We start from the raw sequence: 16,018 nt of genomic DNA on the forward strand, positions 1-16,018 counted from the left end.
TATATAAACTAGACACCATGTAAACTTGTAAATGTATATTTTGTAAATAGATATTATATGCTTATGATATAAAACAAACATCTAAACCATGACTGTAGGTATAATATAGATTCATATTTCAACGTTTACATTGTAATGTAGTGTGAATCCTTCGTTTATTAGTATTGATAAATAAATGCATAGCATTGATTACACTGTTTATAATTACTGATTCTCTTCATTCCTCGACTTAATAATAAATTGGTAGATATGCGTTCCGTAATAATTTAGCCCCCGGAATCACAGACACAATAGAAAGTCTATTGTGTCGTGGTCAGATCGGGCCGCTCGGGGCTCAATGGGTTAAACGTTCGTAATTTTCAGTGTTAATGGTAACCGTAGGCAGCTTAGTTATGCTAATCGTATGGTTGCCGAATTCTTTTCGCGAATATGCATGTGAGACTGAAAAAAGTGAGCATAAAAGGTAGTGCATATAAAATCCTATTTCGTAATACGTAAATATATAAATCCTGAAATTATTTTTCTAGAATCGAGAATGTTAGATCTTCGACACACCTTCGACCACAGTCAATCATTGTTTTTAGTTCATAAATGAAAAAAAAAGACAAATGTAGCTTAAATTAAAGATGTGAATTTGCATATTTATTATTAAATTATTTAATTCTAATATATAAAAACACATTGAACTTAACGTCATTCTAACGAGTATATTCTAAGGTTATCACTTATCATAATATTTGATAATGCGTATGAATGTGAATTTTTATGACCTCTAGTTATGCGTTGCAAGGATGGCAAAAAAAATTAACAAGCTTATAGTTGCGTACGCATTTTAAAGTCGTTTTAATGGATGTATGGAGGTTGTATTATGAATAAATTGTTATAAAATTATATTTCTAATTTTTATATTCCATTGGATTAGAGAATCCAAAAGTATTGTAGTGATTGACGATAATAAATTATACGATACTAATTATATTGCCATTATACAAATGAACATTGAACACTGGAAGTTAAAAATAATTGTGATAACTTGGAAGCTATATCATATTACAGCATTACGGCTTACAACTGATATACCAGGATATAGGTAGCCAATCAAATGTGTATGACGTATATAAACATAAATTTTTAAACAAATAACAATCGGATTGCGGCAATTTTCTTACTAAGTATGTACCTACAATTTCTCCTTATGTAGACAAACTTGCGACTTTTATCAAAATTGTTCAATAATAGTTTCAAAAATATATTTGTATGCACGTTCTGACATCGAGGTACACTTATATAACTCTGAAAACATATCTATAACTCCGAAAGTAACTCTGTCTGTCTGTCTATTACTTAATCGCGCCTTAACTACTGAACCAATTTGCATGAAATTTTGTGTAGAGATATTTTGATACCCGAGAAAGGACATAGGCTACTTTTTACCCCGGGAAATAGGATAAGTTTCATCCCGGAAATCCAATGGGAACGGGAACTATGCGAGTTTTTGTTTGACAGCGCGGGCGAAGCTGCGGGTGGAAAGCTAGTATAACTTAATTACTTTAGACAACACGCTATTTGCAACATAACGATAAAAACATCAAGAATTGAACCCGTGGCCGCCAGACATGCGGTCAAGTGCGATAAGGTCTGCGCCATTTACCCATTTTTAAACCTAATTACCCATACATTAAATTTATCGAATAAATTGTAGTTTTAATGAGTAATAAATTCGTCATTTTTACAGTATGACACCCAATTTCCAATGAAATTTACTTCAAAGAATGTTTTTGGCACTTTTTCAAAACCACATTTATTATATTATGCTAATCCAAGCAAATTCAACAATTTGAAAACATGAAATCCACGTATGTCTTCCAATTCCAGTAATAAATGGAGAACTAAAGTCTAAACTGTCATAACTTCTAAACATATCTATAATCACTACATAGGTAGTATAAAACAAAGTCGTTTTTTCTGTCCCTATGTCCCTTTGTATGCTTAAATCTTTAAAACTACGGAACGGATTTTGATGCGGTTTTTTTTTAATAGAACGAGTGATTAAAGAGGAAGGTTTTAGTATATAATTTATTAGGTATTCGATAAAGCGGGCGAAGCCGCGGGTGGTAAGCTAGTAGGTACCTAATATAAAACAAAGTCGCTTTTTCTGTCCCATGTCCCTTTGTATGCTTAAATCTTTAAAACTACGAAACGGATTTTGATGCGGTTTTTTTTAATACATAGAGTGATTCAATAGGAAGGTTTTAGTGTATAATTTATTAGGTTTGAGACAAAGCGGGCGATAAGCTAGTAGGTAATAACTAATACACAAAGATTGAGAACAGTTTACAGTTACACAAATATATCAACAAAATTCACTAGGTCATAACATATTATAACTGTGTGTTATAACTGCTTACATTTCACACCTATCATAAATCAGGGGTTATTGGTATAAAATTATTTACCTGTATAAAAATAACGTGTATCGTATAGCAGCAGATTGGTTAAAATAAGTATATAAAAATAGTAATACTTCTATACTAGTACCTATAGTATTATATTATTATCTCTGATATTATCAATAGCATAGTAAATACTAAGTATATATAGAAACATTTCTGTTCGATAAAATAATAGGAACAAATTATAAAGTACACAATCTGTATAATTACATCATTTTGCCAAATACTCTGGGTGTATTGACTTCAAAATAAATTGAGAACTGTCTCATTTAGTATCTTCTTTTTTATTGAATTATTTATTTTTTCTTTGTATTACTGATGACAATTAATATATTTGATCTATCACAGTATCCTTTTTAGGGTTTTTGACCTCCCTGAATTATTTTTTATAACATTAATCCCAGCACGAAACATTTTTGACTTATAACAGTACCGGTTTTGAGATATAAAAAAGTAACAGTGAAACAAAGTCATGGCACATGGTCGAGGTTAATGAACTCGGTTCATATTTTTCATAAAGAAGCAAATGTGAAAGGCAAAGGGAACTGCATTTTGTGTTTATTTACCTTTATGTAAATAATGTAACGGGATAGTACATAACAGGATAACTGTATTACAAGAGCTGTCTTTGTTTTAAGAAAGCTATCGTGAGTTTGATTTTTAACACACTTGTATTACCTAGTTCCCCGATTTTGAACTACTTCAAAAACAGAACAGATTTATCCTAAAAAAGACACGCTCTAATAAAATAAAATCATGAAATTATTGTTGTAGTTAGTGGCAATCCACCAAGTGAACAAAATTTTAATTAAATCTGTCCGATTAAAGTTGGTCAATCGTGTGTTCAATCGAGTGCGTAGGTTATAGGAGTCGGTTTCATACAAACGTAGAAACATAACAATTGAATATCATATAGAAAAACAGATAATGCTAAAAGTGTTATAATAAATTGTTAGTGTTAGAGCAGTAGGTATCTAATGAGCAATGGCATAAGCGATAAAGCTTATCAGCGTTAAATAATACAGTATTGTATTATTATGAAATGTTATGTTTTTTTGCTATTTTTCTGTTATTTGAACATAATACAAGTAATAGTACACCAGCTTCATAGATATATTCTTCATGAATAAACTTAAAATTTGTCCCAAGGTAATAAAAAAGTTATGAAAAATTTGTATCCATTTTTCAAATCATACCTATAATGAGGTTTTATAGTTAGGTACTTAACACTTTACCTCTCTGTCTCACTGATTTATTTTAACATATAGTTAATTAATAATTAATTTTATTATCATATTATATTCAGATTTTCTTCATATAATTTAAAATCATTCAGCATTAAAATCCAATTCCAAATTACTCGCGGAAGTATTTTTTCCGGAAAGGTATTGAAGGTATTTGCAATAATTATATCTACAGTACTCCAAAAGTGATAATGCGCATAGAAATCTTCGTCACAGTTCGGCAACTGTCATATTCCCGGAGCGTCCGAAGACGATATGTATATAGAGTGGTTAAATGCATTTTCTTCATGCATAATTTAGTAAAATTTGTTTAGTCAAATGAAATACATTTTGGAAATACGACAAATAGCGAAGTTTTGCATGCGCATTATTAAGTTTGGAGTACTGTACTAGATTACGACCTACAAACCACTAGACCGGTTTCGATCAATTTATATATTATGTATTAATTAATAATTTTTATATGAGTGGCACATGTTTTACCATGACTTGGTTCAAGGTAGGCTTTAGGAGGTTAACAACATACCATACTCTCGTAGATTGTATAAAAAGGGATTTTATAATATTGATTTTGTAATTAATAAAGCGCAAAGACGGAAGAGAAATCTGTAGGTATGAAACGCGATTGTCGTGCACATAAAAAATTGAAAATTACTTCTATAACAATATATTTATCGTTATCTGCTCATAGACGAAAGATTTTAGACCTACATATTATAAAGAAAGCAATGTCCTATTTAAGTCATATTTAAAATAAAATTAATTTTCCACGTCATAGAATATATAATATCTATGACACAGAAATAATCTTCGATCCTTTTAAAGCTTCTAAATACTGTAGGTATCAAATTGCATTTGGTTACTACGAGGAAATGATTAAATCGGTTACAATTTGTTGCACTTTTTATAAAATAGGATATCGATGACATAGAATATAATTATTGCGTATATAAATTATTCAATATTAATAGGCGATGATTATTTATGAAGCAATTAACGCAATTACTAATAAGTGCAATCATTAAAGGACAATCAATTATTTGAAATTATCTATCGGCAAAAAAGAAGCATTGTTGGCCGAGTCTATTCCTATTTTGTGTGATAACAACGTTGATAAACAAATGGTAATTGCGCTTTTATAACAACAGATGGACTTGTAGAATTAAATTATCTTGGATTGATTTATAGCGTTAAATAGGTTAAAATAAGTAAATAACGAAAACCTCAAAATTAAAATGTCCTACATTTGACATTTTTACAATCTTTAATTTCATATAAGGCCCGTATCCCAGCAGTGGGAATGTATATGGCTGATGATGATGATGAAATCTAGACCTAAAAAATAGGCCATTTATCGAGGAAAGCTAGCTTATATCATGAAGCTAATACTATATTATTTATATTGCTAATACTAATTGAAGCAGATCAATAAATTAACAGTAAAACCACGGGGCGCAGCGAGTTTGATTATATGGTTGAATGCGTATGAAGAGCTCTTTTTTTAAGTGCCGAAAAACGAATCAAGAGGATTTTGAACTCGTGATGTAGATACATATTACTTAAATGTTGGCAACAAATTCAACGGGCAACGGGTTTGAATAAAAATAATACAAAATTAGCCTTAATTGTAGGGATGATTCGGAGTCACGAACGCGATTACCTTTAAAAAATCTGACATTGATTAACATGGTCTCTCATAATAATCGTAATACCTATCACGAATTTGTTTGTCTGTTTATGTACCTACAGATGTTGATTGTAAACCCATTGAAAATTTTGTTCTCGTTTAGAAAATGGAAGAAAGGTCTTGGAAGAAATAGATCGAATTTATTTTCTACGTAGACAACGATTACAACGAAATATATCTATCTATATATATAATTACAGTTTCTTGTATATATGTATGTATATATGCACTATCTGCCTTTTTACTGATTTATTTTTTCTATATCCCACCAAGGTTGCCTGGAAGAAATCGCTTTTAAGCGATAAGGCCGCCAAATTGTACACTTATTTTAAGTTACCTATCGTTTCTGTAAATGTTGTTTTTGTGTGCATCTATATACATATAATAAATCTGTAGAAGGGTCAATTCTGTACATTGAAAATATTGAAAATATAAATAGCAGGGGGTGTTACTGGATCGATACCAAGCCGAAATATGTGATTAAAAAAATTTTTGTCTGTCTGTCTGTATGTGAAGGCATCACGTGAAAACTAACAGTTCGATTTCGATGAAACTTGGTATAATTATACCTTATTATCCTGGGCGTAAAATAGGATACTTTTTATCCCGGAAAAATAGGTAGAAAAAAAATCTTAATTTTTCTTAATTTTTCCGCGCGGACGGAGTCGCGGGCGGAAGTGTAAAGTATTATAGGTACCTACAATTTAATTTAATCAGTTTGCTGAGGTTTCGAAACATTGTGAAAATATAATCCTATATATTTTTTATTTATGAATTGAAAAATGGAAAAGTAGGATTAAAAACTAAAGAAAAACGTATAATATAAGTTTATAATATGTTTTTCTTTTTATGCGATACAATTAATTGAAATGACAAGCATAAAAATTAGAAATTAAAATACGTAAGTGAAGTCACAAGCATCCATATTATGATCTTTGACACAATAATTACAGATCGTAAAAGATTTATGCATATTGTTTAGTGGAACAAACATAAAAAAATATATTCTTGATTTCAATTAATAAAATAGTACCTTTTAACGTGTTTTATATAAATAATTAAATAGGTATGTAATAATTTTACAAGTGATTAATATGCTTAGTCTAAAGGCGTCTAATTATGTTACCAATGTCAATTATTGCAATATTCTATATCAGCCTGTCAGGGGTTTCCAATCTTTTTCAGCTCGCGGCAGATTCATGTTAAATTTTTTGTCACGGCCGCACATTTTTGGAACCCCTGTTCTATGTAGTATACTAGTACTTTACCTTCTATACACGAATGACGACATGATAGTAATTTTTTTGAGGTATCACCTATAGTCTCCTATAATATTATTATATTATCTGTGATATATTATATATGTACCTAGTATGGAAGGTATGAAGGATATTGCAATTATCATAACATTTCTTATATTTGGTACATTATGAAAACGTACTTACTACGTATGTATTAGATATGGTTATACCAATCGTTACCTAGTTATCACCTGTTTTGTTTACTTGTATCACGTATTGTAAGATGGGTTTCTATATGGTATATATGTACTATATAGGACTTGTATGCTTGTAGTGTTAATTTATCTGTCATATTTAGTTAGTACTTAACACTTCCTTTAATTACCTAGGTAGGTACTTATTTATAGTAATTATAGTTAACTGAAACAGAAAATACGAGGAACATCTTAATGGAATAAATAAATTATTGCTTTTATAGAAGTACCTACATGTCAAGTTAGATACGTTTACAAAAGTTATTATTTACTAGCTGCGCTTCGCGGTTTCACCCACATGGCTCCCCTCCTGTTGGTCTTAGCGTGATAGATATTATATAGCCTTCCTCGATGAATGGGCTATCAAATTTTCATATCGGACCAGTACCTAGTTCCTGAGATTAGCGCGTTCACACAAACAAACAAACTCTTCAGCTTTATAATATTAAGTAGGTATAAATTCATTAATGATAGGACATAAGGCATTTATATGCTAAAAGGTTTGAAATATTTGCGGAATGGATGAAAAAATTAGAAGCACAACCGCATTGAATTAATATGCATAATAGATTGGTAAAAATTTTAAATGAGTGCTATGTTGTGGTTAATAGTTTATACCGTTAGATTTTGATACATGGTGAAGTGCGGCTATCGAATTTTGTATTATCATAAATTTATACATAATACTAATTATCATTATATTTTATAGAACAAGGACAAACACACATTTTGGCATAATATATTAAAATGTATACAAATTAAGTGTTTAAAGTAAACAAAAATATTAAATTAAACGGACGGTGCGTAGGCGGAAAACTATGCGTATAAAAAAGTAATTGCTAAGCTTTTTTAATAATAAAAATATTCATCGTTTGTAATAAATAAAAACTATGTAATAAATTATTTTTAGGGAGAAGGTCTTCGAGAATAAATATAATATAGTCGTATATAAAATAATTGTAGACTTTGACCCAGTTCATTAGGACTGACTTTAATAAATACAGAAAAATAACCATTTAAAATAATACAATAATTATAAGTTCGTCATCGTTCCAGAATATTATCTTTTTATTACCTACAACTTTGCCATTGTTTCCGTAGGACTAGTAGAACTTGTGTCGGAAATCGAGAGAGACCATATTTTTCTCTTAAAAGCTCCCCCCCTCCCACTTCTCGAACTCGGATTGACCGTAATTTATTTTTCCTTACATTTTTATTATATTTTCCTCTTTTTCTAATGGGTTTCATCCTACTGCGATTTTTTTTGTTTCAAAAATTATCGGTTCTGGTCTTAAAGGGTTAAAGGGACATAGGGACAGAGAAAGCGACTTTGTTTTAGGTATATATACTATGGTACCTAGTGATGATGAATAATTACTGGCTCATAGCGAAATAGTAAAAATAATCATAAACCCAGTCGCATGCAGATAACTATTTCGTAATTGATAACTGATAACATAGTTTTTACCTGATTATCAATTTTAAAATTCCCAACCGACTTCAAAAAAAGAAGAAGGTTCTCAATTCGGTTGTATTCTTATGGGTTTGTTACCTCAGTACGCTATACTGGGTGAACAGCTTTTGATGACACTTTTTATTCAACATGTACATAATAATATTACTTAGTGTAGTATTATTATATAATCTGCGATATTGCTAAATAGTTGCCATTTGTTAAAAAAAATGTAAAGAATCTACGGATTGGATTGACTTTAAATATTTGAGTATTAGATGTCGTTTTGGAAAACATCTAGGATTATTAAAATAATTTATGATACTCACTATGTTTTGTGCATTTTATTATAAAAAATTACTCAGACGTAGTAATAAACTAAATTCTGAACGTGTATTTTTACACGCTTTATATTAGCTTCACCTGTATGTTTGTTTGTAACCGACTTCTTTGGGCGCGATTTTGACCCACTTTAAACGGCCAGATTTCGTTCAAACTTTGTAGATTTATTGAGGACCGATAACAATACACTACTTTGATAAAATTTTCTATTTTTTAGTTCGGTTTTCTATAAAAAGCGTGTTTTTTAGTTTTTTTTTAACTATTATTTATTATTTTGACTATTAATTACCCAAAGAAAAATCTTAGAATGAAATTTTTAGTTTAATTACGTAAACACTAATTACTGTATTATCACTCGAGGTTAATAGATATTTTAAATTTCCTGAAAATATAGATAACACGATCGTGACCTTGCTGTGATAAAGTAGATATATTGCGAAAAAATTATGTTGAATAATAATCAATATAATTTTTATAGATATATATTATATTATAGTATGAAGAAAAAAATCTATCACGGAAGTTCAGACGTTTTATATCAAATAAAAAGTTTAAAATCGTTATTAGATATACAATAATAATTATTATTATATTTTAACTTGCAGATTGCGACAAGACGGAAAATATGTATATAAGTAGATTTATTATTATTATATTAAGATTATTTAATATATATTATATTATGAATATTATATTATATTAAGTAAGATTATTCTTAGATTATAACAAAAAGAGGGTCTTATTAAAAAAATGCCTAATCCTTTTTGTTTATGATGATTTAGCGCAAAAATATGATGACTTATGTGTTTGTATATTATACAGAAATATAAAGCATGCGTCAGTATATAATTAAAATGACATTATTTTCCATCAAAATTAATTACCACACTAAAAACTTTTGCAGATCAGATATATTTTGATGAATATTTATAAGAATTAGTTGTTTGATACTTGTTATTAAAGTACCGGTTTAACAAGATATTTTTACTGATAGCAACAATTAAGATTATTTTGATTTGCGGCAAGTTTTACGTTTTTATAATAATTACCATGAGAAGTTGGTTTTTTCGTTTAAAATATTTATTACTATAATCGTTAATTTGATTAAAAATGTTTTTATAACTCAGTATTTATATTATTTGATATTTCGTTGATTAAAATATTTAATAAATTAAAAGAATGATATCACACTTAGGTACTTCACCATCTTCTTCTTCTTCTTCTTAATCTTCTAATATATAAAAATCAATGCCACTTTTCGTTGTAATTCCATAACTCGAGAACGGCTGAACCGATTTCGATAATTCTTTTTTTATTATATTCCTTGAAGTACGAGGATGGTTCTTATGTAGAGAAAACGTAAACATGTACCACGGGCGAAGCCGGGGCGGACCGCTAGTATATTATATAAATCAACTCAATGGACTCCTAAACCATTTAACCGCTTATAATAAAATTCGCACACCATGTGCAGTTCGATCCAACTTGAGAGATAGGATAGTTTTTATGAAAAAAAAACGTAAACATGTAGGTACCAGGCGAAGCCGGGGCGAACCGCTAGTATAGTATAAAACAAGGTTGCTGTCATGTCGCTGTCTATCTGTCTCTATTATATGTAGGTATGCTTAAAAAATCTTTAAAACTACGCAAAGAGATTTTGATGCTGTTAATTTTTACTAGAGTGGTTCTCGATGAATAGAAGGAACGCTAGTAGGATATGAAAATGAAATTATTGGCCTGCCTATTGAAAAATTGCCCTTATTGGCAATTTGTTCAATTAATCAACAAAATAGTAAAATCTTATAAAATGTAAAGCTGTTGGATTACCTACCAAAATAAATAAAAAAAAAAAAAAAATTACACTACAGTCACAGTATTACCATATTTCCTAGGAAAATAATATTGTAATACTGTGCTACAGTATTGTGTATCCACTTACTGTATATTTTCATGTTTCATATGCTGTAGAAAGACTACTTATGTAATTTTTCATAGTTTATAATCTAGCAGGTATGATATTATTTTCTTTACGAATATTCTTTAGACAATTAACCACATACCTAAGCCACATCATTAATAACGTTCATTGAATTAATTTATAAGTCATTATTATCTAAGAAATTGTTAATGTTCCACTAAGATTGATAAATTGATATTTACACAGATGCACTTGCATTAGCGTCACATACTTATCTATCAATAAATTATTATTATTAAGACTTACATCATCCGATCCGATATTTTTTATTAAATTCATATATTTTTGCAGCGAGCTCGAGCGTGGTCACGAGTGTGTGCGAAACGTCGGGAAAATAATAATATTATGTAGCATAAACCGCGTTTAAAATCAGTTAAAATCTTTAATTTCTAATACTCGCGTAAAATATAACACTAGAAAATACTAAGTCATATATTTTTCATAGCAATGATTTTAACTTAAGGAATAGCTAATTTATGTTTATTATAATACTAGCGGTCCGCTCCGGCTTCGCCCGTGGTACAAGTTTACGTTTTCTCTACATAAGATCCATCCTCGTACTTCAAGAAATATAATAAAAAAAGAATTATCGAAATCGGTTCAGCCGTTCTCGAGTTATGCGCTTACCAACACGTTTTGCAATTCATTTTTATATATAAGATTAGTTTTTCCTTTTAATTTTGTAAAAGGTATTCCGAATTTTCTAAACTGGTTTAATAGGTAAGTAAAGTACGCGAATGACTAAAGTGGTAATTAATTTTTTGCGCTGTTATAATCTAATATATATAAATCTCGTATCACAATGTTTGTCCTCAATGGACTCCTAAACCACTTAATCGATTATAATAAAATTTGCACACCATGTGCAGTTCGATCCAACTTGAGAGATAGGGTAGTTTAAACATGTAGGTACCACGGGCGAGGCCGGGGCGGACCACTAGTATATCAATAAAATCAGGTGGTGGGTACTTAGTTGATTGGATCAAAACTTGATCATATCGTTATAATATGTTATATAGATTTTAATATTATATAATAGCACATAGCTAAAAGGTTTTTTTCAGCTTTATGAACAAATCACACGTTTCCGAATTAATATAAGTACATAATTACCTACATAATATAGTTAACTTACTTTTAGTAAAAAAGGTTGTTGCTGATTGTTTTGTCAGCAATGATACTAGAAATAGTTGTGAAAAATCGTTTATTATAATGGATTATTACTATTAATTTTTCTTCTATTTAGCAAAATGTAGGATATTATGCGCATAAATATCTGTTTTATATTATCATTAAATATCTGTCAAATAAGTTATCGTGTCGGATACTGTAAAGTTGTTTATTTTCAAAGCTTATAAATTATGTTTTCGTATTTCTACACGCGTATTATGTCATTTGATTTATTTCGATAAATGAATATATAACAATAATGAAATTAATAAAACTAAATTATTCAATTTGAAACAAGTTTAATTTCAGGTACGGTAATTATGAAATTATTATAAACTAGCTTCCGCCCGCGACTCCGTCCGCGCGGATGTCGGTCTTCGCGAGGATGGTTTTTTCTCCATTTTGAGTACCTCTGTCAATAACATCTTATAAATATCTATTGGACCCAATTCCCAAATACGGCTAGGCCTATAATAATACGCAACGTGTGTTCGCGGTTCTACGGAACAACGTCTAACTATGGATAAAACTGAAAAATTAAGATTAATTTTTTTCTACGTATTTTTCCAGGATAAAAAGTATCCTATTTTACGCCCAGGATAATAAGGTATAATTATACCAAGTTTCATCGAAATCGAACCGCTAGTTTTCACGTGATGCCTTCACATACAGACAGACAGACAGACAGACAGACAGACAGACAGACAGACAAAAATTTTTTTAATCACATATTTGGGTTTGGTATCGATCCAGTAACACCCCCTGCTATTTATTTTTTCAATATTTTCAATGTACAGAATTGACCCTTCTACAGATTTATTATATGTATAGATAGATATGTTTAGTTATTTAGGATTATTGTCAAATTCAAATGGTATAATAATGTCTTATTAATTATTATCTTAGATCATTGATCTAAGATTATTATACATATATTTATATTCATAGATTGTTTTTAATATTTGTCGTTTAATGCGTGTAAACTTGATATACCTACCTAATACACTTTTAATAGTTTTCGATAACGAGTTTTTGACCGTCATTAATTATTTTTTGTACGACTATACGCATATTTAAAAAAAAAATAACATAATGTATGTGCATGTTAATTTTTTATAATCGTTAGGTATAATTTATGCTTATATTAACTATAAACAGTAAGGACTTAGAAATATATTTGATATAAATTAAAAATGGGTCTTATATTGAATATCTTTATTAATAATAGATAATACTATAATATGTAGTATTATCTACTTAGGTAAGTGTATATAAGTGTAGTAAAATAATTACTTACTTTTGCTCGTTATTCCCGAAGAAACGGTCATAGTAATGTTCCTAAACTCAATATCCACATTAGTAGGCGGGGGCATATTGATGTGTAGTGTCCTGCACTCATTGTGTTCTTTGCCCCTAACCTTCTGCCCCAAACCTTGTAATAACGCTAAGGCACTCGACATTTTGCCCCTTAATAATGCACTTTGTGTAGGTATCACTCGTAAAAAATAATAAAAAATAAAAAATGTGTCACGATTTTAGTACATTTCAATTGTCTATAATTTTTTTTTGTGTAGGTACTATTAAAATTGCGCGATTATGTATGAAGATAATAAATCTTGTATTGAACACGCGCGCGCGATTCGCGGTTGGCGGTACACTGCGCCTGCGCCGCCGGCCGTGCGGCTACGAGATTATTTATTTACCTGTTTATTATTATCAAACTTTTTATTTTTTTACACTTTACGAGTGTGTGTATGAAGAACGGTTAACTGTAATTTTGAAAATGTTTAAATGTAAATTTGATTCAATGAATGGAGACAATTTAATGTTTAAAGAGTTATATTTTTCATTGTTTGTTATTTTTATATTTAATTTCAAGGCAAATCAACAGGTTCGATGAAAAACGTGAGACATACACTTATTAAATAAGTTTCATACTTAATTCATAACATACCTAGTCGTTTATCAAGTATTAATTTTTACTTAAGAGTAACTGAGCTAGGTAGGTCATTGCTGCGGTAGTCGCCTGATAATGAGTGACAGTTGACACACCGCCCATAAACATTTGCAGATGAAGATATCTCTGAAATGAGTTGACAGATTTTTCTTATGAAAGGGATACATAAAGATTGGAAATAAAGGAGTGGTCTGTGGTACGGGTCTCTCACACTAATCAAACGATACACAGTAGCATTCACATGGCATTTAGATAAAAAAAAATCAGTTTCACTCAAGGTATATGCTTAGAAAAATAACAGGGAATCACGCCTGAATATAAGTAATATAAAGTTGCATGGATAAATATTTATTTTATCGACACAAATTGACTGAGCAACCTACTCTTATTGATACCAGTACCATTATCAAATTAAAATGGATTTTCCAAATAGTTTGAAGGCAAATACCCAATTATTGATTTATTTTTTAATTGCAATATAATAATAAAAAAATAGGAAAATTTTTAAATATGGTTCGTAAATACAAGATTATACATGTACAATGTACATTGCCCAAATGTGAGATAACCTACTTAATGGTTACGTATTTCGTGTGCCCGTTGTGATTATTATATATAAATGGACTATTTTGATTAAATAATTAATATTATATAATGCAAAATCTATTTAGTTTCACCCCCCGCGTGACTTCGCTTCTGTTAGTCTTAGCGTGATGATTAATATACGTACCCAGCCTTCTTCGATAAATGGGCTATCTAACACCGAAGGAATTTTTCAAATCGCACCAGTTATTCCTGAACAAACAAACACACTCTTCATCTTTATAATCTTTAATCTTATACTTATATCAAATTCCCGTGTCACAATGTTAGTTACCATACTCCTCCAAAACGGCTGGACCGATTCCCATGAAATTTTCTGTGCATATCGGGTAGTATTAGTATAGATAATAATCCTTCTTCTTCTTAATTCAAAAACGTAAATGTTTGTGATTATGGGTTATAGGGTGGTTTGTTCTTTGGAACGCTGAAACAATTGATCTGTATAAAACACCTATATACAAAGAGAGATTTTAGCCTGGTTTAGCATATTCGCTACTAGCTATAATAATAGCTAGGTAAGTACTCCTATTTCGTTATTATTCAAAAGACTTCAAAGGTGGAGGTTCTCAATTCGACTTATTTTATCTGAAAAAGGGGTGAAACTTTGTAAAGAAAGTGGATAGCTTTGTTTTTTTTTTACTTTTTGTGATACCTTTTATTTTCTGCCTGAAGTTATCTGATAATTGTCTTAGCTTGTCCTTTTTTTATAAATACAGTGGAATCAAAGTGTAGTGACTAGTGATGGTAGTTAAAATATTGGAGTCTCCGTTCTATTTTATTGAAGGAGCAGTTAGAAAATCATAAAAATTACAGAGTACCTATCTTCTTGAATCTCCTTCAGAAGAACGAATTTTGCATCGATTATTTATTTATAGTTAGTACGTATAGTTCTTATTTCAATATAAGCTTTATTACTCTCAGGAAGCACGATTAATCGGCAATACATCATCACGAATTTGGTTAATTTCCATAATATTTAAATAAATTAATACCATTTATTATTGCTCGTGAATCAGTCTGATAAAAAAACGAGTAAAAACTTATTGCAATGCTTTTTTTCTTTTACAACATTTAAACGCCAGGATTTTTTTAAATTAATAAAATATTTAACCGTTGATAAGGTAAATTAAATAAGTATTCTCCTTTTATTTCATGTTTTTGCTTTGTGTCTTAAGAAATATGTTTGCATAAAAATATAAACTAAACGGATATCTCTAAAATGATCAAATACCACATAAAGTCGTATTAATATTAGTGTTAATTTATTTTTAACGGGTAGCAATAACGAGAAATGATAACTAGAGAATTATCGCAGAATGAAATAAGTTTCCTAGTTAGTTATATATTTACTCGCTTTACTCAATAACTTGATTAGCAAATAATTAATACTAATTGTGTAAATGATGCAATTACTTTCATGAAGGGTGATGTTAACTACTTTGTTTTCTATAAACAAACAAACAAATCTTGAATGGAATGAAAAATACTTACTTTATTCATTATTGCACACCATAAATCCCAAGAAACAAGGTTACAGTCTACAGAAAAAATAGATATCTTAAAAATGTACAAAGGGCTGACTTATCGCTAAAAACGATCTCTCCCAGATAACCCGAAAAAAGAGATATGGTAAGTA

General features: G+C 29.7%; 1 protein-coding gene across 1 annotated transcript in view; it reads right to left on the minus strand.

The window, feature by feature from the left end:
* Nucleotides 1-13,468, minus strand: part of LOC123693551 (dnaJ homolog subfamily C member 10-like) — a 54,522-nt gene extending 41,054 nt beyond the window's left edge. The window contains exon 1 of the mRNA XM_045638712.1: nucleotides 13,120-13,468. Within this exon, the coding sequence (XP_045494668.1) occupies nucleotides 13,120-13,282 (163 nt within the window). The 5' untranslated portion in view covers nucleotides 13,283-13,468. The remainder of the gene's footprint in view (nucleotides 1-13,119) is intronic.
* Nucleotides 13,469-16,018: the final 2,550 nt, after the last annotated feature.

The sequence above is a fragment of the Colias croceus genome, chromosome 8, assembly GCF_905220415.1.
Source record: "Colias croceus chromosome 8, ilColCroc2.1".
NCBI lineage: Eukaryota > Metazoa > Arthropoda > Insecta > Lepidoptera > Pieridae > Colias > Colias croceus.